General features: G+C 44.2%; 1 protein-coding gene across 3 annotated transcripts in view; it reads left to right on the forward strand.

Annotated features, from left to right (window-relative positions):
* Window positions 1–23,653, forward strand: part of Etv6 (ETS variant 6) — a 228,327-nt gene that overhangs the window by 93,429 nt on the left and 111,245 nt on the right. The window contains exon 2 of one of the 3 annotated variants that reach the window (XM_004626065.2): window positions 844–973. The exons of 1 other annotated variant lie outside the window; for it this stretch is intronic. In XM_004626065.2, the coding sequence (XP_004626122.1) occupies window positions 844–973 (130 nt within the window). The remainder of the gene's footprint in view (window positions 1–843; window positions 974–23,653) is intronic. One more of the 3 variants, XM_023709544.1, reaches the window with a different exon arrangement.

Genomic DNA, 23,653 nt, shown 5'->3' on the forward strand with positions numbered 1-23,653 from the left:
CACACACACACACACACACACACACTAAATAAATGTTCAAAATAGAATTATAATAAAAAAAATATTGCTGCTTGCCTACTCCATCGCTGATAAATGTCATCAGTTAATCAGTTCTTTCCTTACATTGAAATAAATCTTTTAATGATCTCCAAAATCTTCAGAGAGCAGGAAATACTGATTCTTCTACAGGGAATGAAGGAGCGAGGAGATACTTGTTAATGTTGCCGATGATCCTGTAGGAAGGACAAATTTAAATGTTGGATATTTTTGGTTGTAGTTATTATATAGGGAGATAGAATAGAAAAATCTTGCTCAGACATTTAATAACCAAATCGAGATCTTATCTTTGAAGGCATCACTTGCAACTTGGCCTGTTTAGCTCCCTCTTGTTGGATCTGAGTATAGAATTATACTTTGATTAGAAGCTGGGGATATTGCCAGAGAAAAGGAAACATAGTTTTAATGTATTGATGCCATTAACTGTGTGACTTGGAAAAAATAATTCTTGAGAGAATTGCTTTAAAGAGATTCTCTAGGGCCTCTCTGTCATTTTTCTCACCTCTGCCTTTTCTCATTTCCGGGACAAACCACATGGGTGCACACCTGTTGTCCTGAGGCTGAAAGGAAGGCCCAAATGTAAACCTTTGCCACATTTAAAGAGTAAATCCTAAATGCTAGGCACCTGCGAGACTCCTGTGTGCAGTCTCCCGAGGTTGCCCAACACCAGTGTCCAAATGCCACATCTTCCTCGGCTCCCCACGCCCCTGGGTGGTTTCACACCTCCATTCCAACCTTTCATTGTCTTTTTCCCCCCTCTCCTCTTCCTGCTCTTATTTTTAACAGCAGGAACGAATTTCATATACACCTCCCGAGAGCCCGGTGCCGAGTTACGCCTCCTCGACTCCACTTCATGTTCCAGTGCCTCGAGCGCTCAGGATGGAGGAAGACTCGATCCGCCTGCCCGCGCACCTGCGTGAGTGTTTGCCTGGGAGGCCCCGGTTGGGTCCGGGAAGGATGGACTGACAGACTGCTGGAAGCATGGGGAAGGGGACACAGGCAGAGGGCTCCGAGCCAGAGAGCAATGGAGATGGTGTTCACGTGACTGTCCTGTTGTTCTAGAATCTTCTGCCCCCACCCCACCCCCAAAATGGATTTGAAAAGTTTGAGATTCCTATCTCCTTTTTATTGATGTGTCATCTCTGAGGGTGAAATGTATTTTGAAAAACTAGTCTGAAAATGTGTAATAGGGAGCAGAGTCAACTTGGACCCCTGGGAGGCCAGATGATTTGCATTCCTGAATTTGCATTTGCTGCCCTTTAGTATTGTCTTTGGTCCAAAATGTGGCTCAGTTTCTTATTCAGCCTTTCACTGCTTTATTATTAAGCTGTATGCTCTTCTGTTCTTTGTAGACCTCCCACCCCTCTCTTTTCCGGTGACGGTTACTTTTCTTTCCTGCACTTTATATACCACAACATGTCCTTTCTCCTGTCCCTTCTTCTCATCCTCTCTCTTTCTTGGGTTTACCTTGTCTCAGCAGCCCCAGTTTGCAGCACTCTACCATTCTCCCCAAATCCTCCCCACCCTGCCCCCCACCCTCCATCTGAATCCTCACCTTTAGCTTGGCAGCAGTGGGCCCCACACACCTGGGCAGCTGGTTCTGCTGTCCTCAGCATCGGCCCTTCCTGTCATTTCCTTTCCTTTTCTGTCTGTCTGTCCTGTGTCAGGTGATGAAATGTGACTTGGGCAGCTGGTGAAAGAGAATCCCTGATTCCCATCCTGGTCACGGTGTCCAAGCAATGCCTGATTCTGTGGTATAAATGTTACCCAGGTTGTAGAGGACCCCAGGGTCATCTTGGCCCACCTCTAATTGATCTCCAGTGATTTAAATGGTGTCACTAAAGTCTTACCTGCCATCTCTTTTTACATAGCAATAGTCCCGGGGTCATTCTCATCTTCTCTCAGGAAGCATAGAACAACAGGACATAGGGTGTAGGCTCCACTTTTCTTTCTCTGCCGTAAATCCAAGAATTAGATAATCGTGACACAGAGGGTACTGGAGGAAGATTACTGGCTTGTCTCATTTCCCTTACAATAAAGTTAGTTGCAGGGACTTGGGGACAAATCCTGCAGCCTCTTATATCCATTAATATTTACAAAGTTCCTGCCTATTACAGTTGAGGCACTCCTGCTTTTTGTGGGCAGGAAGATAAAGGACATGGCCCCACTCTACCATGTTCTCTCTTGCAGTGAATGTTTAAGTAAAGCTTGGGACATAAAGGACATGGTGTTGGTTGAGTGTACTGTTATCCTCAAAAAGCCAGCAGGTAGTAAGCTGCACTTTAGAGACCATCCTGTGACTACTACATTGACTTGAGGAATTTGCACTTCAAAATAGAACCTATCCATGGCACATGGGCACAGCCAGCGCTGCTGCCACCTGCTCGGTTCACCTGTTCTTTCCAGCCATAGTCACCGATTGCTTGCCCTCTGCCATCTATGCCTATGAGCAGAAATAAAGGAAGCAGGCAAAACTCTCTGTTCTTCTCAAATATAAATTCTAGTACAGAGAAAAAAAAATGCACATACTTCTCCCAAAATGGGCAGAGGTGTCTTTCACAACTTCCTATTCCTATACTTTATAGCATCCTCCAAGGAGACCCTTGTCTCCTGATTGGCCTGTGGATGCCTCCGATACTCGTCAGCTCTTGGACTGCCGAACTAGCCCTTCCTAAGAACTCATCATGGGAAAAACAGACAAATAAACAAACCAAACTGGTAGTTGGGAAATCTGATTTCATAGCTCCTTCTGCTGTCCAATTGTGAGCCAGTCTTTTAAGTCAGTTTTCCTAGAACTGTGCGGTACATTAAGAGAGAAACGTGTTCAGCAGCCTTCCTAACTGTAGAATATTACAGCTCTGATCTGAGACATCCTTCTTATTTGGAACTCTTTCTTTTAATTTCTTCTTGAGTAGTTTCTTCAAGGTGCCCCCTCTGGACTGCATCTCAGGATCTGATGAGATCCTACTGGCTTTGCACTTAGTCGTAAGCGTCAGTAACTGTTGTGGGAATGTGCTGGACACTGTATGAAGTCATATATATATATATATATATATATATATATATATATTTCTCATAACTATAAGGTGGGTTCTTTATCTCCATGTCATATATAGGGCTTAGACGATTTAAGTAGTTCTTCAACATTAAGAGATAGAGGCATGATTTACACTCAGTTCTCAGAACTGATGCCAAAGCCGAGGCTGTTTTCCATATAATTGTGCTTAATAAATATTGTTTGGATGGACAGATGAATGCAGGTAGGAGACTCAGCAAGGATTCCCTGATGTATTTACAGCATTGGTTTGTGGCAGGAATCCATTCTGTGGTTGTATGTTCTGTCCATCCCTGATCAGTTTGTGTGTCGCCCTTCAGTGAGCGGATGGCTGACTGGCTGGCTGGCTGGCTGGTTGAATCCTCACATAAACAATAAACAAGCGTGGAGCTGCAGCATGTTTCTGGGACCTTATGAATAATCAGATTGTGGATGTGGTTCAGGAGAATAGTTTTTCCAGAGTGTCTGCTCTGTAGCAAACTTGAGAGACCTTTCCCTGGTGAGATGCAGGAGCCCTGTTGGACACCACCGGTCTTGACATCTGGAGTGTATCCTCTGGAAGTGGAGGTTCCCAGGCTCTTGCTGCTTGCCCTCCACTGGGGCTTTCCAAAGGAGGCTCAGCTGCGCTTCTCCCGTCCCTGTTCCAGGACGTGGCCACTCAGCATGCCATTTGAGAGGCGCATAGACGGTCGCGGCTGAGCTGTGGCCACTTAAAGATGCATCCCAGCTGAGTTTCCAAACCTAAAAGAAAATAAATATTCTGACAAGGGAATTGGGTTATTGCTGTTTTAATCTGGGATTCCAGACAATTCCCAGTAGAATGCTCATGGAAAGTACGGGGAAGAATCTGAAAACGAAGACAGCAGCAGGACTTTTATGGTATTACTAGGTTGAAAGCATTTTAAGATGGTTGTTTTAAAGAGATACTCACCAGACCTGTATGGCTCCAAGTGGCTTCACTTCCCCATTTATCATTGATCTCTAGATAAATATCCTTTTACCCTCTTTCTTTTCCTTCTTTCATTCTTAACTCAGAATACATCCTTGAAAAGGGAAGAAAAAAAAAACCTAGAGATCATTATAGTTAAGAAAAATTCTCACCATTTTGCTCTGAGAAGACAAGGCTAAGGCTAAATGGAAGACAAATTAACAAGCCATTGAACAGTAGAAAGTGATGCTTTTCCTTTTTTTTTTTTTTTTAATTTTTATTTTTTTGCCTGTGATAAGAGCAAAGCGATAAAAATGGGGCAGTGGTATTGAGTGGTCCTCAAGAGGCAGGGGAAATCTGGAAGGAGGGTCACTCAGTCACCAGGTCTGTCTCACTGCCCAAGCTTTCCACAGCCCCGCAGCAGCAGAGCTCCCCGGCTCTCCGGCACAGCACACATGATGTTTATGGAGGGCACAGAAAGGGCAGAGCTTTTGCGTCTTCCACAAAGAGTACCGATGTTTGCTTTTAAGCTTGAGGCTGGAAGAGCTGCAGTACGTTGTTTACAGCAGGTGGGTGGAGGCAAACGTTCCATTCTTTAAAGAGAACCTTGAGGTTCTATTGTGGCCGGAGAGACCCTGAAGGACCAAGGCCCGCGGGGGCGCTCAGTCAGGGTCGTTCTTGAGCTCCTCAGCCAAAGAAGGCCATTGCCAGGAGAAGGAGTGACTTCTCCCTGCTCTTGTCAGGGCATCTGCGGATGAGCGAGGGACTAACAGTTTGGCCACCGAGGGCTGGCACGTCATGGCATCAGCCTGTCGTGGCAGAGGCTCTGGGTCAATTAGCCCTCTGTTTCTGTGACCACATACCTGAGAGAATCAACTTAAAAGGAGGAACAGTTTATTCAGGTTCACGCCATCGCAGGCTTCAGTCACTGGTTGCACGTCCCTTTGGGCCATGGTGAGGCAGCACACCGTGACAGGGAGCAGATAACAGAGGAAACTGCACACCTCTCAGTAGCCCGGAAGCCAGGGGAGATCGAGGAAGGGGACAGGGATCCAGTTTTCCCCACCAAACCTGTCTCTGTTTTGTTCTTTTGTTTTTTCAATATTGAACTTAGTGACACTCTACCACTAAGCTACATTCCCCAGACTTTTAAAAATTTTTCTTTAAAATTTTGAAACAGAATCTCATTATGTTGCCCAGTCTGACCTTGAACTTGGCAATCTTTCTGCCTCAGCCTTCCAAATAGCTGGGATTCCAGATGCACGCCACCATGCCTGGTCAGGCCAAACCCGTAATGACCAAACTTTAGAGCTCCCTGAAGACCCCACATGCTGAAGGCTCCACCCCGTCCTAACAGCACCATAGGCTGCTAACAGAGTGAGCTGTTACCACAGAGGCCTATTGGAGACATTTAAGATCCCAGCCTTCACAGACTCACAGTACATTCACGGGGGGCGGGGGGCTCTATTAAACACTGTGCCTCAAATAATGATGCCCAGGCTGGACCATACAATGACCATATATTTCTGATGCAGAAGGCAGAATGTAAATTAAATGTTTCTTTAGTTTGAATTTCTCTTGAACGTTATCACCTCACATTTAGTTGGTTTGGCCACGTCTGGTCACGGATCCACATTAGGCCATTTTCCCAAAGCCTTTGCATTTTTGCCTGCTAAAAATCCCACTGAGTTGGCAGTTAAAAACCAGAGCCCAGGACTCATTCATCTTGTTTAATAGGGTTATGGTTTACGATATTGCAGGTTAATAAATAGCCATAATAGTCGCTCTGAGTTTTCTAGAGCCAGAATTCCAGAAACCGTCTCCTTCCTTCCCTTGTATCTTTCGGATTTCTTACATTACTCCTCCTGCGTGTGTGTTGAATAATTTCATGTCTTCTTTTTTTTTTTTGGTGGAACTGGGGAATTGAACTCAGGTCCTTGCATTTGCCAGGTAAACGCTTATCCTACTGAGCCATCTCCCCAGGCCCAAAGAGTTCCGGGTTTTTTTTGTTTTTTGTTTTTTGTTTTTTTGGTTTTTTGTTTTTTTTCATGTCTTCTTTACAAATGCTGCCTTGCTGCTCCCCTGCCGGTCTGTTCTGCTTTCTCAGCAGAGTGACTGAGTCTAGGGCAGTCACGTGACAGAAAGTTCCTCTCCCACCTGCACAGATAGGAGAGTGCGGCACCCCTTGCTCAACAGGCAAGAGCCACCATTTCATGAGGTTGAGGGACAGTGAGAGCGAAATACATAGGCACAGTCAGTCTTTGATATTGTAGGAGTAGCAATGTGCATTCAGACGTATTAGCTCGTCTAGTGACCCAGCGGTCCTTGAAGCAGGTGTCGTTGGGTCTGTTTTACTGATGAGGTGACTGTGGCCCATACAGGTCAGAGGAATGGTGCACAGCTTGGGAGGACTCTGAGGTGATTTCTACTTCAGAAGTCACCTTCTAGCTTTTAGGAGAATACACACAGGAGCTAGAGAAGCTAGGGCTGCTGCCTGCTATGTCCGGGTGGCCGAGTGCAGGGACGGGTGGCAGATGGATCCAGATGCCACTTGGCTGGTAATATGTACTCAGTTTCACGCCCTCCCCCCTTTCTTTCATGTTGGGGGTTGAGCCAGGGCCTTTACACGGTGCTACTTTCCCAGTCCCTTTTTTAATTTATTTCACTAAGTTCGTTCCCTAAGTTAGACTTGAATTTGCAGTCCTCCTGCCTCAGCCTCCCAGAGTGCTGTGATGACAGGGGGATACCACCTTGCCTGGCTCTTCTTCGCCTCCTGGTGAAGTCAGGTTAAATTTCTGTTTACCTCTACGACCAAAATGACAAGGTCTTAGAGGAAAGGGAAGCTCAACCAGACACCCAGAGGCACCAGCACCGTGCCAGGGATGACCCGGCAGCAGGAACCCCCTGCCTTTTCAAGTTTCCAGATCAGAAAACATGGCTTGGGTCTATACGGACTTGAAGGGGCTTGAATTTCAGGGCTGCCACTTTCTATTAGCAGTCGAGTCAACCTCTCTAAGACGCAGATGTTTACTAACAGCTGCTGACAAGGCTTTCTTTAGATATCAGAGCTCATCTGTAGAACATCTAGCGCAGCGCCAGGCACGGGTGGCCAGGTAACCCACCAGAGGCCCCATTTCAAGTTTCCCAGCTAGTATAAAGCTAATTGCCTTCCTCATTTTTAGTGACCAAGCAAAGTGTGTGTGTCCCTGTTTGCCTGTTTCATAAAGAAAGTACCTGCAGTTGTGTCCACATAGTATCAAGACTGATTTTCCTGAGACATGACACGACAAGTGCCATTGGCTTCTTCCTCTTCCTGATTTCCAGTTGTTCCTGCTCTTCGGTCCTTGACCCCAAGGCTTTTCCTGCCCTCACATTTGCTCCTTGCTCCAGAACATTTTCATGGGTCAGGTCTCTTTCCTTGGCCCACCCAATCTTTGCCCAGGACCCATCAAATCCTCCCGCGTCCCTTGCTGTTATCAGTGTTCCGAAAATGGCCTCTCCTCGCACAGCTGGCTGTGACGTGCAGTGACATCACCCGCAGAGGTGAAACAAGGACGAGGGGAGGGAATTCAGTTCCCAGCGAATGTCTTCACAAAGCAGTAATCACTTCTCCGAACTTCACCCGCAGCCGGCATTTCATGTTTTATTCCCCACTTAAGCTTCTTTGGGTGCCTTCCTTTTTTGCATTCAAATGCTTGAAGACTTTGTTTTCCCCACAGCACATGGGCTGTACAAGGGTCCTGGTTAGTGGATTTAAAGAGCTTGGAGAGAAAAAATAGCCCCTAGCAGCACAGCCAGGATGCTTTGGAAGGGAAATTTCCTTTTTGGGTTTGCTGTCTGAAAGAATTTCCGATGCAGGCAGACATTAATTCCTAGCTCCATGCTTCCTGATAAGGAAGCAGCTTCAATAAATGCAGCTATTTTTAGGTGTCTTTTTTTTTTTTAAATATATAACCAAAGGTTTATTGACCTTTTCTTTCACTTCACATTTCATGCAGAGAGCTCTGTGTACATTTAAGGCAGTTCCTCCAGCATAAGCCCTGACAAAGTGGCTGTGGGGAGGGGAGGAGGAACCCAAGTAGGATAGGGAGGGAAGAAAGACTGAACAATGGCTCAGGCACCCTTTCCATATCAGGGCTTTCAATTTCTGTGGTGTGGGGAATCAGGCCTTCAGAAGCCATCTGCAATTAGTTGTCCTTACTTAGTGGGGTGGGTTAGATATGTGAGCCGAGAAACCCCATCTCATTGAAAGTCTGAGAGCCATTGCAAAACAAGACAGTGAGAACCAGTTAATATTGCAGTAATGACTTGGACAACGATGGGAAGCAAGAAATCTTCCGTTTCTTCTTTCTCCTCTCTGCCATCACCCCTTTGATTTTTCCAACCATCAGAACTTCCTCTTGAGACCTAGGGTTCCACTGATGCAGCTGCCCTGCGCATGCGTTCCCTCCAAGGGCAGCCTCCCATGTATCTGTGTAAAACTTGCTTGTAGGTACGGTAAAGATTCAACATGATGCTGGCTTGTGCTAGGCTTTCCCGAGTTCCTCCCCAGCTCCTCTTCATTCTCACAGAGCATTGCGCGAGCCGAGAATATACAGATACGATGAAATTTCCATTCTCAAAGAGCAGATATTTTCTCCTGTTTTCTTTATGGATGAGTTATACCTCATCTGTAACTCACACTCTTGGATTTTCTGGCAGGAATGACTTTTAACAGCTTTATCCTTAAGCTTTTCCAGAAGTAAATCTAAGCAGAGTCCTTCAGGTGTTACTGACTTTATTGTTGCTGTAGGTGGTTTCTCAGTTGCCAGTGTCAGGTGTGCATGTTCGGGTTCTTTCTCTGATGTCTTCTGAAACAGGATTTGAGAGATTTAAGTGGGTCTTGGTACTGGCCACACGCCCAAGGTAAATGCCCAAATATAATTAATCACCCTGGTCTACTATTTCCTGTTTCCATCTTGGGTGGGTGGATAAGACCCATTCTTTTGAAATTGGTCCATTTCTGCTTTTTATACCATAAATACTAATATTAAATGGGCTTTAGGAGTCTGGAAATATAGAGAGATAGATAGTAGATAAAGGACTTTGGAGTGTGTTAGATGCAGATTGGGTACTGGGAAGGTAAAGGCACCTCCTGCAGGCTCATGCAGGGAATACTTGACTTCTCCACCTCAGTGGAGGCTGAATTCTCAGCTCTAAGGGTCAGGATGTTAACTAAAATGGTTCACTGAGGTTGCTTGACAGTTTCCAAGGAAAGATCTAACTTGATCTCTCTCTCTCTCTCTCTCTCTCTCTCTCTCTCTCTCTCTCTCTCTCAGAACAAGTGTTGCAGGTTGTTGAATACCAACATCTTAAGAAAACTCAAAGGGATATCAGGCAGTTTATGTAACTCCAATTTATTTATTTTGTATTTATCTTATTTTTTTGTGGAACTGGGGATTGAACCCAGGCCCTTGCGCTTGCCAGGCAAGCACTTATTCTACTATCTCCCCGGCCCATAACTCCAATTTAGAAGTAACAGTGTGGAAATAAATTAGTTTGTCTTGCAGGAGTAGCTTACCTTGGCCAGTGAGGTATGGTTTTTGGTGTCACACCCCACCTGTCAGCTTAATAGGAACAGAGCTTTCTCTTGGCAGTCACTCCAAAGCCAACTGTATTTAAGGTCATAATGCCACTCACAATGATACCTGGTAAGTAATAGCAGTCACTATGTACTGAACCCTGTGTACCAAGAACTTCCTCTACATTATTCTGAGTAATTGACAGGCACTGTGAAGTATATATTCTGTATTTTATGCCCAAGGTTTGGAAGCAGTATACAATTTCCTGAGGCCACGTGGAAAGGCAGGGGAGAAGCCAGGACTTGAATCCACATCTCATTCCAAAACCTAGGCTTCCTATCCCATCCCCAGCAACTTCATCATATGGCTTAGTAAGAGTGTCAGAAACTAATGAATGTTGTTTCATTCTAATGGTTGATTAGAAGGAGAAAATATATAAACTATAAACTACCGATGAGAAGGCCCAATGGGTTGAAATCAGCGATACAAACTAAATTATCTTTTGAATCTAGAGGAAAATAGATTTTCCTATCGAGTCCTGTGGGCACACTATCTGTCACATATTTTCAACTGTATAAATTCTGGGATGTTAGAAACAAAGAAAAAGGGTCCCATTATACTCAGTTTCCCATCCGCTTAAGAGAGATGATCTACTCCACAAAATATTATTATGTTACATGAGCTGTAGTAAAGATGATGTGCTATGTGTAGATTGTATTTTGCATTTACAAAGTAAAACATCTAACTTTCCATTAATTTGTGTTAGGCCATCGTGCCTCAGAAAAATTGCCTAATATGATGGTGACATTGTTTTCTCACTTGGCCTGTGTACCATGATGTTTATAACAGGTAACAGAGCGAAGAGTCTGTTCGGTGCCCTGGTTCTCTGGGGCTCCAGTTCCATGTGGCTACTACTTGAGTAAACCTACAATTTATCCCTTCTGGACAGCAGTTTCCTTATTTATAAAGGGAAATAGCCTGAGTTTATGATTCCCGAGGTTCTTCCCTCAAACATTCTATATTGTTCTCTGATTTTGGAATAGAAATGCCAGGGATATTAACAGTGAAGCATTGTCTATAAATGGCACTGGTTATGATCATTCACTTGATTTTCAGTCGTCAACGTCCATTCTTAGTGCAGAAAGCAGTATTTTGATATTCCAGGAGATTCTCTTCCATGTTAACTGTGGTTATTTGGTTAGGATAGCCCTTGCAAGGAAATGTAGAAGTCCGGTGCCTGACTGTTGGCTATTTCCTTGTGTTGCCAGTGACTGAGACTGGGTTCCTGCTTTTGTAGGATGGGACCTGGCATAGACACCGAGCCTTGTAAGGCTTCTAAAATTGCCTCTGCCGCACTTGTCCTGTGCTGGCTTCCCGGCCTGCATAGCCCATTTTCAGGCCCACCCCCGTGCTCTTGTGGCACACTGGTCCCCGTCCTCAAAGACCCCTTTTGGCCCAAGAACTCTGATGGGAGTTGGCCCTTTGCCCAGTGCATTACACACAGGTGTGGCTTCTGGTAACTACTTGACCCCAACTGTGTGATTTGTGGGAATCCCCTCCACCACTGGAGGCATGTTTGCTTTTCCTGTAACCTGTAATAATTACAGTCTACACTTTCCCCCCTCTCTAGATGGTTTCCACTGGGTTTGGGGCTTTACAGAGCCAGCTGATCTGCATAGATAGGCCGCACAGTCCTCCTTCAGGCAACCCCGTAGCACATGAACAATTACTACTGCATTAATTAATTATGGGAGGGGAAACTGCACAGTTGGCAAGGGAATGAAGGCTTTCAGCTTCTAAAGCGAAGGCTTTGATGCTGAGCTTTAAAGCACATTTCATCCGCTTTGGCCAGCAGAGAGAATCTCTGACACTTATGCCATCCCCTGGGCTGGAAAACTCACACCCAAGGAACTATTTCTAAATGGAGGCCCCAAATCAGTTACTCAAATCATCTACTCGTTGTCATGGGCTGTGAAAAGAGGATGTAAGATTGGGCAAAAAGGAATTGCCCAAAGCTGCAACAGTTTGTGAACAAAACTGATGAGGATTTTTGTCCCCTTCTGTTGCTCTTGGGTCACCAACGTCAGGAACTCTTCATAGAGAAACAAGTCTGACTGATTTGATGCCAGCCCTCCACAGGAAATAGAGCCACTCTTCCTCCTTCCTGCTCCTTGTGTACCTGACCTCAGGAAGGAGCCCCAGGGCAGTGCAAGTTCACAAAGCTGTTATTCTTGGGGGTTGGAAGTGAGTCTGTCCTTTCACGCAGTTTCTCACTATACATTGACAGAGTGGGGAGAAAACTGTGTGTTCTTTCTTTTTTTATCCTGATTCCTTATACAGCCTTGTTCTTAAAGTAATAAACTCTCCCACTTCACTCCTGTCACTTGTGAGGTGGTGGTAAAGCCACCCCACAGAATCCCCTCCCTGGACACACACCCTGTGTTTACTTATTTACAGTTTAGTCAGGCATTTCCTGCTGGCCTCTCACTGACCTTAAAACTTGGCCATAATTCAAATATTCACCCAGATATTAGGGACTTTATTTAAAGATCTTTTAGGAACACAAATATGAAAATCCCCTAAGAGAGATTTTCTTCATTTGAGAATCAAGGGTAGGTGGGCCAGAAAGATAGCTCAGCAGACTGAGCACCTTCTTAAGCAAGCACAGGGACAGGGACTCCATGCCTGGCACTACAGGCTGCGCCAGCCCTGCCCACGGGTGTGCTGAGCCAGCCACTGAGACCAAGTAGGGTGGTGCACACCTGTAACCCCAGCGCTGGGGAGCCTGAAAACAGGAGGATCACTACAAGTCTGAGTTGAGTAGTGAGACCCTGTACCAGATACATTAAAAAGAGAGAGAAAGAGAATCAAAGTTACAGATGTCCTTTTTAAACTATATTTTAACGTCCTGAGCAAATGCTGAGAGGAACTTCAGAGACCTACAAAGACCTGAATGGATTTTTTTAAATCATATATATTTTTGGACCTTATAGAAGAAAAAAAAAAGTTTTTCTTTTAACTCTTAGAGAATAGTTAGTTCAGGTGTGTGTGTGTGTGTGTGTGTGTGTGTCTGTCTGTCTGTCTGTCTGTCTGTCTGTCTGTGTACGCATGCACATGTAGAATTATCCAGGTAACTGCTTCCTAAAACACAACTTCTGGGATGACTCCTGCCCCCCACGTGATCCATGGAAAGAGCTGGGAAAGTAAGCAGGGCACTGTCACATCGGCATCATCCATGCAGCTGTGTGCCTGGTACTTTTCCATTTGCCGAAGTATTGAGATTTCAGAAAGAGAGTGGACAGAGTCAGAAATAAACTCCCTAATTTTGTTTAAGGCTTGTTATGGTTGAGGTCCAGAATGTTCCCCCAAATCCTCATACTGAAGTTGGGGTTGTCAGCTGATGGAATATGAACAGAATTCATCCTGTGGGTTAATCCATTGATGAGTTCCTAGGTCAACAGGCTACTGGGAGCCCAGTAGATGAGGCGACTCACCTTAGGGGTCCCCTTTAAATGGTTTATCGTGTCCCTGGCACCTCCATCTCTGGCTCTTTCCCTCTCTCTCTGCTTCTTGGCTGCCATGTGGTGAGCGGCTTTCTCCCGCCATTCCCTTCTGCCTTGACAGTTTTTCCTCACCTGAGGTGATGGAGCTTGCAGACCATGGACTGATGCCTTTGAAACTGTGGGCCAGAACAAATCTCTCCTTCTTTAGGTTGTTTCTCTTGGTCATGGCAATGAAAAGCTGATTAATGCAGGGCTTGCTTTATCCATAGAGGAGAGAAACGTAAGACTAAATGGAAAATCCAGGACCCTTAATTTAGACAAAGCATTGGAATCCAAACCTCTGAAGTGGAGAGAAGCAGTCTGCTACTTAACATTCACAGCTGTCTGTCTCCAGATGTTGCCAGCACCAGTCTTGGCCAAAGTTGGGCATTGCCAAGCACGTGTGGGCCTGAGAATGTGCAAGTCATCTGTGTTTCTTTGAGTGGAGCAATAAATTTGAGAGTGTAAATCTGGATCTTCAGGCCTTTCAGCCATCCTACTGAAGTGCCTTTACCTCACAGATGTCTAAGAGGCATCTCAATCCAAGTTTCAGTGATCAGGGAAACCTTGGCCTGGGGACTCAGAAAGAGCCACCAGAGAGGGGTGACTTATGTGTGTGACAGGGATTACTAAGTAGAATTTGGGAGAAAGACCATTCACAGCTCTCCACATGGAGTAATAATTTCTATTTATTGAGTGCTTATGGTGAGGAGTTTTCACGTGTATTATATCATTTAATCCTCCCAACAGTCCTGTGAAATGAATTTTACTATCCTTCCTTCACTGATGAAAAAGTAAGGTTTAAAGAGGTGAAGGAACTTGGCCAAAGTCACAGAGCTTATAGGCAGTTAAGAAGGTCCATCGGGCTGGGGAAGTAGCGTGGCAGTCTAAGCGCCTGCCTGGCAAGCTCAAGGACCAGAGTTTGATTCCCAGTACTGCATGCTGTGCCGCGCTGTGCTGGCTACTGAAACCGGGCATGGTGGTACATGCCTGTAACCCCAGCACTGGGGAGGCTGAGACAGTAGGATCACTAGAAGTCCATGCTGTGTACTGAGACCATGTACCAAACAAATAAATAAACAAAATTTTAGAAAAAATCCATTAAAATTTTTCCATTCTATTCCTTTCCTCCCAACCAAGCCCTATTACCCTACTCTGAAAGGACATGAAAAATAGTGTTGGATCCTACCGTGAGACCCAACTGTGCTTAAAACTTCCTAAATTACAGAAAAAGCAAGACAACTCACCATCGTAAAAGTTTAAAGCCATCCCATAAAAAAAATATCTAGCACAACCTAGAATATCAGGATTCGTATTCTCCTGAAATTTTAGTAAACTGTGTGATTCTTGCTTGTCCCTTAAATATTGCTCTATTGCCTCGTAAATAAGATCCTACCGTGCTACCCTTCCTCATCTGTGTCTTTCTCTGACCATGGCTTGTATCATTGCCTCTTTTTGTGCATGAGGTTTCTGTGTTGTTTTCTTTTCACAACTTTAAAAAAAAAAAAGAAAGAAATCATTTGAAATGGGAAATTAAAAACTTAAATGCAAGTCTGGCAGCTTCCTTACAGAGAAGCTTCGTAAAATACTGTTATGTTATTCACTTCAGCACAGCTGCTCTGAGCTGTCACTGCTTAGCCATTCACAATATGTCTGAGAGATTAATTTTTGTAAGGCTGTGGTTTGAGATGGTTTTCCCCTCCATGTTTTACGTAGAATCCTCATTGGGAAAGTTCAGGTGGAAAAAAAAGCCCACCACCGTACGTATATGGGGTTGGCATGAGGAACTTGAACTTGCCATTTTGTGTTCTTGGGCTCCCTTCATGTGAGGTACTGTCATCTTGCCGTCTAACTTTGTAGGTTTGCATGAAGGCCTGGTTCATTTTGTGTTGAAACTGCTCTGAGGTAACAGGGATAACTGTTTATGAGCACATATGGGGATCTGGATGTACCTCTTTTCTTCACAGGAACCCCAGGTACTGGTGTCCTCTCAGCTAGTTAAAACTTTTGGTGTCCTGAGAATGCAGAAGAGGGAGGAAGGGGTGGGCCAGGGTCAGCTTAGGTGGGGCCCCCACCCGCTGGGTGAGAGCCCAACTGTTTATCCCAACCTCCCCACAGCAGCAGAAAGCCAGGAGTGTTTTCAGGACTCAGCTGCCAAACTTTCTTGAAACAGCTCTGCTCAAAGGCATATGCTGGGCTCACTTCTGAGGGAAATTTCCTTTTTGGGGAAGTTGAAGCGAAGGAATTTCCTGTGTGGGCAGACAGAGCTTCCTGACTTGAAGGCTTCTTGGAAGGGAAACAGTTTCATAATGAAATGACAAATTAAAGACATACCAGCAGAGTTCACTTCAAAACAGCTATTGAGAGCAGAGGCAAAGCCCTATTATGCTCCCTCACAGAACAAAAATAAATCCCATCCTGACAGGTCTCTGTGTGCCGGATTATATCCGTCCCCCTACACCTTCCTTCACAGCCCCTCCTGTGCTCCCTTCCTCCCACCCCCACCATTAGCTGCCACCATTTCTATCTTTAACAGCAGTGAGGAGCACCCTGAAGGAGGCCTGGGGTTTCTTCTCTGCCACTTTTCTTTTTGCCTTTGTCCAGCTCCAACCAGCACTACAGCACCGCGCTGACCAGACTCACAGGAAATGGTCCCTTTCACGTAAAACAGTGATGGAAGATGTCTTCAGCATGGGGGTGGGGAAGATGTAGCCATCTCCTGGGGCTGAAAGGCTGTAATGCAAGTGCTATTGTTATTCTGGGCTTGGGAGCTGGGCCTGAAGTCTGCTTAGTTGAAGGAAACAGGGCTCTGTGCTCTGGAGATGTTCTTGAGCAGAACATAGCATTGTCTGTGGTTCAGTCAGCCTGCATTCTTTACCCCGAGACTGACCTGAAAATGCCATGTGAACTAAATTCCTTTTTCTGATGGAATAGATTAGAAGAAAGAATGATGAGGGTATCATTTGGGGCAGTATTTAAAACAACTATTATTTACTAGGTTTAGTCAGTGAAATTGAGTAGACTCAGGCTTTGGAATCTGATGTCCAAGTTCAAGTCCCACCTCCAGAGTGAGCAGGGTGGCCTGGACACAGCCACTTGCACTCTTGGGCTCTGCTTCCTTATCTCTAAAATGGGTACAGAAAGCTCCCTTTTCACGTTGCTGTATGGAAATTTGGTTATGATTTCAAAACTGCTTGCTGAATGCCTCTCAAACCTTCACACTTTGTATTAAATGACTGTTGGGATCCTCTGGGATTAACATAAAGAATGAGGCTGAAACAGCAGAACTGAAGAGATTATAGATCAATGTGGCAAATATTATTGGAGTTCTTTGCATGCAGCGTGGCTGGGCTCAGCGGGGGAAAATAAAACAAAGTGTGACGTTTGGGTAGCCATGTGGTATGGCAGGAAGAATATTGAATTTGGGAAGAGGAGGCCAGAGTTCAGTGTTGGCTGTTGCTCAGTAGTTCTGTGGTTTATTGTGAACTATTTAACTGTTATGAGCCTCAGTTGCTCGTCTATAAAACTGGGAGAAATCAAACTCTGTGAGCTTAATAAATACTCCCCAACTGTAATATTGTATAATCAATTTGAAGAGTGCCCTGCCTTTTGCAGTCCCCCCCCCCCCCCACAGGATTTATTCTAAAGAGTAGAAAAGAAGCATATACTGTATTGGATAAAGAAATTTGTGGGCTGGGAATATAGCTCAGTGGCATAAGCACCTGCCTGGCAGGCAGAAGGTTCTGAGTTCAATCCCCCAGTACCACAAAAAATGAAATAAAATTTGCATCAAAATGTAGACCTTTTTTTGTTGGTATATCTGCTATAAACAGGAAAAAATGGTGCCTGCCAGATATGCCAGCTGTGGCAATTTGTCTTTGAGGGTTTCTGAGTGAGTGCTAACATGAAAATAACTGGGTTCAGGGGTTGAACATGGCAGTTCCCTCAATAGAACTAAACTCAGAGCTCTGGTGGACCTTCGTCGGCTGCTCTCAGAGGCTGTTTTTAGTTATTTCCAAAGAGTTGTTCCTTTAAGTCTTACTCATACCAGACAGCTTTGTCCAGAGACTTTCAGGAGAGACTGAAAGTCAGGACGAGTTATGCCAGTTAGATTTTACTGTATGCTAAGAGGTAAATTTAGAGCCGCCATATCGTCTTAGTTTCTTTTCTCTTGTTGTTGAGACAAAATACTCAATGTCCAATGGTAAGGGAGGAAAGGCTTACTTAGCTCACAGTTCATAGGGGTTTTGGTCCGTAATCTGTTGGCTCCAAGGCAGGGTGGCACATGGCAGAGGGGCAGTAGTTCATGATGGTGTTGGACAGCAAAAATAACAAGGAAGAGCCACTTCATGGTGGCCAGAAGATGGCAAAACAACCAGAGGAAACAAGACTTTCTGTCCCTTATATGCAGGCTACCTGCCCTAGGGAGGTTGTAGCACTCACACCCTTCATCCTGGCCAGAACGAGGCCAGACCCATCAGTGGACTGATTCACTAATCATTCAACCTTAATCCCAGCATCACTCATTCTAGATTCAGCTGCCTTTGCAAGAGCCCTGTGACTGCACAAGGCTTTGGGGGAAGCCTCTAGCACAAACCATATAATTCTGCCTCTAATTTTCAGTTTGTATTAGAAAACGAGTTTTACTCATTTTGCTTCTCAGAAGCCTACTGAGCACTCATTTTGAATGGAGAAAATAGGGATTAGCGAAATTTAGGGTCACAGTTTTTATATGTGTACTCTGTGTTACAAGGGCTTTGATAAATCACCTCTTTAAATTTATTTTAAGAAGTCTGGCAGGTAAATGATGCTGTCTTCATTTTATAGATACAGACAGTAGGGCTTAAAATGTTATGTACTTCGCTCAAGGCCAAAGAACCTGTTGGTATAGCTGGGAACTGAATTCATGTGCTCTGGAGCCTGTGTTCTTCAGCGTGTCTCATTTACATTGGCACTTGTTGTTAAATTGACCTCAGTGCTTACACATGAAGTCAAGCCTGTGCTGGGCCACTGAAAAGACACAAAACAAGCCACATGGCCACTACCTTCTCTCTTTTTTAAAAAGCAGTATAGACCAGGCATGGTGGCACATGCCTGTAATCCCAGTGCTGGGAGGCTAAAAATAGGAGGATCACCATGAGTTCGAGCTGCGTAATGAGACCCTGTACCACATACATAAAAAACAGTCGTTTTCCTTTCTTGTGTGTGTGGGTGCCGGAATTGAACTCAGGACCTTGTGCTTTCCAGGCAGGTGTACCACTAAGCTATATCCTCAGCCCTGTAGTCTTGTAATGGCAATAAAACCTGCAGCTTCCCCTTATGGAAAAGTATGCCTGGATGGTACGCAGAACAAACTTAGCTGTATGCTTTACTTCTTTTTTTTTTCCCCTGTGTTTAGGACAGAGTCTACAAGGTCTCACTACGTAGGTCGGACTCATAGTGATGCTCCTGTTTTCAGCCACCCAAGCACTGGGATTACAGGTGCGTGCCACCGCGCCCGGTCTCAATCACCACGCCCCTCAACGTGCCCCAGGGGCGGGGCCGGCATGGCACATGGAGATCCAACCCCCTGCAGGCGCTTTAGTCCGCTGAGCTATCAGGCTGGCCCTGTATCCTTTACTTCTGAAAGAAGATTTATTTTGGTTCATCCTAGGACCAGAAAGTCCTGGAAGCCAGCCCTGGCTGTTTCTTGACCTCATCTACTAAGACAGAATTCTCCTGACCACATTCCAGGTAGATAAGAAAAGTGACCCATGTCCCACTGTATCCTTTCCCTTGTGAAATTCCCTGGAAATACTGTCTGTGGCCGTCTGGATTTGTTCTGAGGACAATTCAGATTTTGTTCTAGTCAAGCACTGGCTACAGAACCGGCATGCTCAGTGCTAAGAATTCAAAGGTGAATGAAGTAGGAGCTCAATCTGAGCAAAACCTTGGTTAAGCATTTATCAAAACCAGTATTTATTGCTTGGTGTACCCAGTAGAATGGTAATTATAGGAGTTAAATATATAAAACATCCAAAGACACATTACTCTTCAGAGAAAATATACGTCTGAATGATTCTGCATTTGATTTTATTCACTTTGTTCTGTACAAAAACACTGTATGCTAGTGAGTATTCAAAGCATATGCTTTGGAATTATTTGTTCTTCCTCATTCTCCTTATTAACCCTTTTTTTTTTCTCTCTCTAGAGATTATAGGCTTCCAAATCATTGGATATTTCCAACCAAGACCAAAGTATTTCTTTGTGTTCATTTATGTTTAAAGCACAGATGACACTCGGGAGAAAATCTGAGGAAAAAAATACACTTTGGTGGCATCTAATTATAAATCATAGCACTCAGTTATTCTTTGGCACATGTAGCAAGACAGTGTTGTAGGTGTCATTTTGAGTTCATAGTGAGGGGAGAAACAGTGTCATAAATGTGTCTTGCTTTAATCTTTCATTGGTCTTTAGCAGCCAGTGAGGGCTTATATAAAGAAAATTCCTTTCCTTCATTACTCTGTAGTCCTTCTTTGGTCTTAAAAAGGAACCATGAAGCAAGTACTGTTGAAGTATTATGAGCAATTGTACGCTTTATTTATGTAGTAGTTACTGTCTGCAGTACTGAGAGGAAAACCAAGGGCCTCACTCATGCTAGACAAACACACTACCATCGAGCTGCAACCCAACCCCCAGATCTACCCTTTAATATGCCATGTGTGTGTGTGTGTGTGTGTGTGTGTGTGTGTGTGTGTGTGTGTTCCTCCTGCTTCAGCCTCCTGAGTGCTGGGATTACAGACATGCATACCACACGCGGCTTTTGAAACATTCCTTTGGTCTGCTGCTGAGGAAGTGAAGAGTCGGAAGGGACTAAGTGATGACTGTTTCTTTTGTTTGGAGGCAAGAAGAAGGACTTTGGTGGATGGCTCAGAGTTGAGCTTTCTTAAGAACCTTTGTGCACTTTCCTGAGTCCCAAAGCTGTGAGTCCTGCAATGTTTTTCTTATTGATGTTCTAAGGCAGCATGGCAAAGGAAGGTGTTAGGAGGATCATGGTAGCAGAACTTGAAGAAGCTGGAGAGACACAGAAGTGAGCAAGGTGACTAACGGATGGAATTCAGTAGTCTTTCATTTCGATTAAAAAAATAAAAGCAAGTTGCCCGTGAGTACGTGTGAATGATTTCCTCTTTCCTGTAGTCCCTGCTCTTCAGATGCAGTTGCTGTGAGCAGCAGAATACAAGTGAGCAGGCAGGGGGTGCTGAGGCGCAGCACCCCCTGGACCTTGATATCTCCAGACTGACCTTCAGGCTTTGGATACAGGGAGGGGTCAGTGTTTTCTCATGGGCCTATCAGTGTTCCTTGCACCACTGGGACTCTAAGTGTCCCAGGGACTGAGGCAGTAGCCTGGATGTCACAGCCGGCATTCAGAGAAAAGTTCCGCCTCTTTCATTCACCTCACACTTACTGGATGCTGGAGTTCCTTGTACCCATTTCAAACCACCAAATGTTATGTCTCCACGTGGTGTGGGCCACTCCTGAGTCCTAGGAGCTTCTGACCTTAACTCTGGCTGTTCTAGTCTTCCTTCCATGATCCCAGAATGCCCAGCAGAAGATCCTGTGTAGCTCCTGTCAATCTCATCATAGACTTGTTTTACTAGACCATGCCCTTCCCTTCTTCTCCTCCTCTATTTGTCTTCAATAATGTCAAGGTTTAGAGGAAATTAAAATAGTCCTTCCGGAAAGGTGTCAAGGTCCCATGCATAAATAGAGCCTTTGTGATGCCTCAGAAAGGAAACATTTTTGACTTCTGTAGATTGAATAAGTAATGGCTGTGTCACAGCTTCCTAGATGAGCAGCTAACCTGCATAAGACCCAGAGTGATTCTGACATGCTTTAACTCATAACCAACATCACATCTCTTTTGTCTCTTCCTTTAGAGACTGACTGTGAACATTGCCATCAACCTGCCATCCATAGGAGGGCCAGTTTCTCAACATGTAGCAAAACTTTGTAAGAACCGTCACCATTTTATAGCTCATGGTAATGGGCTGAACACAGTAGAAATAGTGTACTATAGGTGATCAATAGTGGTAGGGAGCACGTCCAGTGGTGTTTGCTCTCCACAAATTACATTTGGTTATTTGTCAGTAAGTAATGAGTTCATAACTCCCATCCAGGGAACAGTTGTGTCCTGTGAACTTTTGTTGATTTAAAATCTAAAGACACTACTGGTATCTCCCTTTGTCGCTGAGCAGTCATACTTTTAATGACATTTAAAAGTCAAACTCTAAACACTTGAGAGCAAAATCCCAGCAGAGATGAACTTTAAACTGGTAGGAGCATGGGTAGGAAAATCCTCTGGGAGTCAAAGGAGGTACTTGTGTGTCTGGTCCAGTGGCAGGTTGTGTGTTACTAGAGTGATCTCCATGGTAACAGGTCAACATGGCACCAGTGACAGCTCTGCACTCAGAACTTTAAGTTCCCATGAGAAAGAGGATTCTCACAGCAACTAAAGAGGAAGAAACCAAGAAATATGGATGTGTGCTCCCCTTCTGTGTAGAGTTCTGGCTATGAAGTTTCATTTCATATAACCACCAGCATGTCTCATTTAACCACTTCCATCCCTTTGAATAAATGAAAATTCCTCAGAGATTTTCACAGTGTTCTCTCAGACTTCAACCAAACTCATGCAAGGGTTTTAAACAGCCATGTACAGCATAGAACTGCATTACCGTGGAATGAGAATATGACTTGGAATCAGGAAGCCAAACTTGTACACACCAGCTCCAGCACTAGGATAGGAGGAATCCACCTCACAGGTCCTTATTTTGCAGATTCTCAAATTCCCACCAATTCTAATAGTCCTGGAGTTGTATTTAAAACCCCTAGTGTAGTACATTAGTAGTAAACAGAAGTACTATAGCTGATGATATGTGATAGTGTTTTTTCTCCTCTACCATCAAAGATATGATGCAGAACATGTACACATGAACCCTGGAATACTAGCTAGGACTGGTGGTCTGCTTCTATAATCCCAGCGCTGTAGGAGCTGAGAGGGAGAACTGTGGAGTTAGAGTCCGACTTGAGCAATTTAGCAACTTGTCTCAAACTAGAAAAATTTAAAATAATAATAATTTTAAAAAAGGTTGGGAATATAGCTCAGTTTAAAGGCCCTACATTTAATCCCCATTACTGAGAAAACTAACTAACCAAAACAGACACAGAAGGAAAAAAAAAAAAACCTCAAACACCCAAAAAGAGAAAAAGTACAGGATTCGACTCGGTTAAAAATTAATTTCTAATGTAATAACCAAGATCTGGAAGCTGGACAGCCAACAGAAGGGTTAATATTTTGGAGCCTCGGTCAGAAAAGATTATTAATTTGTAGGAAGAATCAGCAAACACTAGTTTATCTTAAACCACAGAAGAATATTTGTGAATTTGGAAGAACCATTATGTAGTTTGGTAATTTCATGCGCCGCCTCCCTGGAGAATTTTCTGACTCAGCGATCAAAGGTGTCAGGCATCGGAAAGATGGTTTTCAGTGGTAAGGTCTGCGCCCGTTACTGAGCTGGGGTAAACGTGGAAGTGGGCTTCTTGGGTTGGGTGATGGGGTCTCTTCTGTATCTTTGAAGACAACTTTTTTTTTCTTAATGACAAATTCCTTTTCTGAAGAACAGTTTAATTCGAGGGGTGTGGGGGAGTTAAAACCACAATGAGTCAAAGAAGTAACTAATTGTGTATTTCCTATAAAAGGCAGCTATGGACTTGGTATTGACTAAAAGGCCTGTAGACCCAGGAGGGTAGGGCTCTATTTATCTTCTCTTGTGATTCTCTGTGGTCTGTCTTTAACCAGCACAAGTCTGAAACTTTTATGTACGAATCATAATGTTAGAAAGATCTCTAGATTGCCTTCTGCATAATACTGCTTTTAAGACTGGTCTCAGGAAAGTCCAAGTTCAGGATTTCAGTATGAGAAAATCTTGACCTGACCTTACTGTTTCCCTTGTTACATCTTAGTTTTAAGATTGCTTTGTTAGCATAAAAAAATTTTTTTTTTTATTCAGCAAGATCTAAAAGAGCCCCTTTCCCTATTTGATTTTTCAGTTAAAAAATGGTTCTTCCCAAGTTTCAGCTGTGCTGAGACTTGAGCCAAACATGAGAAACAAAGTTACCTAAATAAAGTCCAAAAGAATAAGATAGAGAGGCAGAATTTTAGAGCACAATTTCTTTATCATATAATTCTAGTTCCAGAGCAGTTGTATTGTCTAGTTCTAATGTACATATATGTTATTTTATTGGTACTATTTTAGCTATCTATTCTGCATGTGAAGACAAGATCGTGGATAACTGGAATCCTTTCAAGGGTACTTTACACGCGGCTTAGTCCACCTAACCTGGTATTTGAAGCACTTTTCTGAGCCTTTGGCTGGGGGGCTTTCAGAACAAGCAGGGTCCAAAGGTGGGGTGGAATGCAAGTTTGGCTCTAAGAATTGGGGAGATGCAATTTACTGGCTGCTGTGTTGGTGTC

Source organism: Octodon degus, unplaced genomic scaffold (assembly GCF_000260255.1).
Source record: "Octodon degus isolate 3935 unplaced genomic scaffold, OctDeg1.0 scaffold00012, whole genome shotgun sequence".
Lineage (NCBI taxonomy): Eukaryota > Metazoa > Chordata > Mammalia > Rodentia > Octodontidae > Octodon > Octodon degus.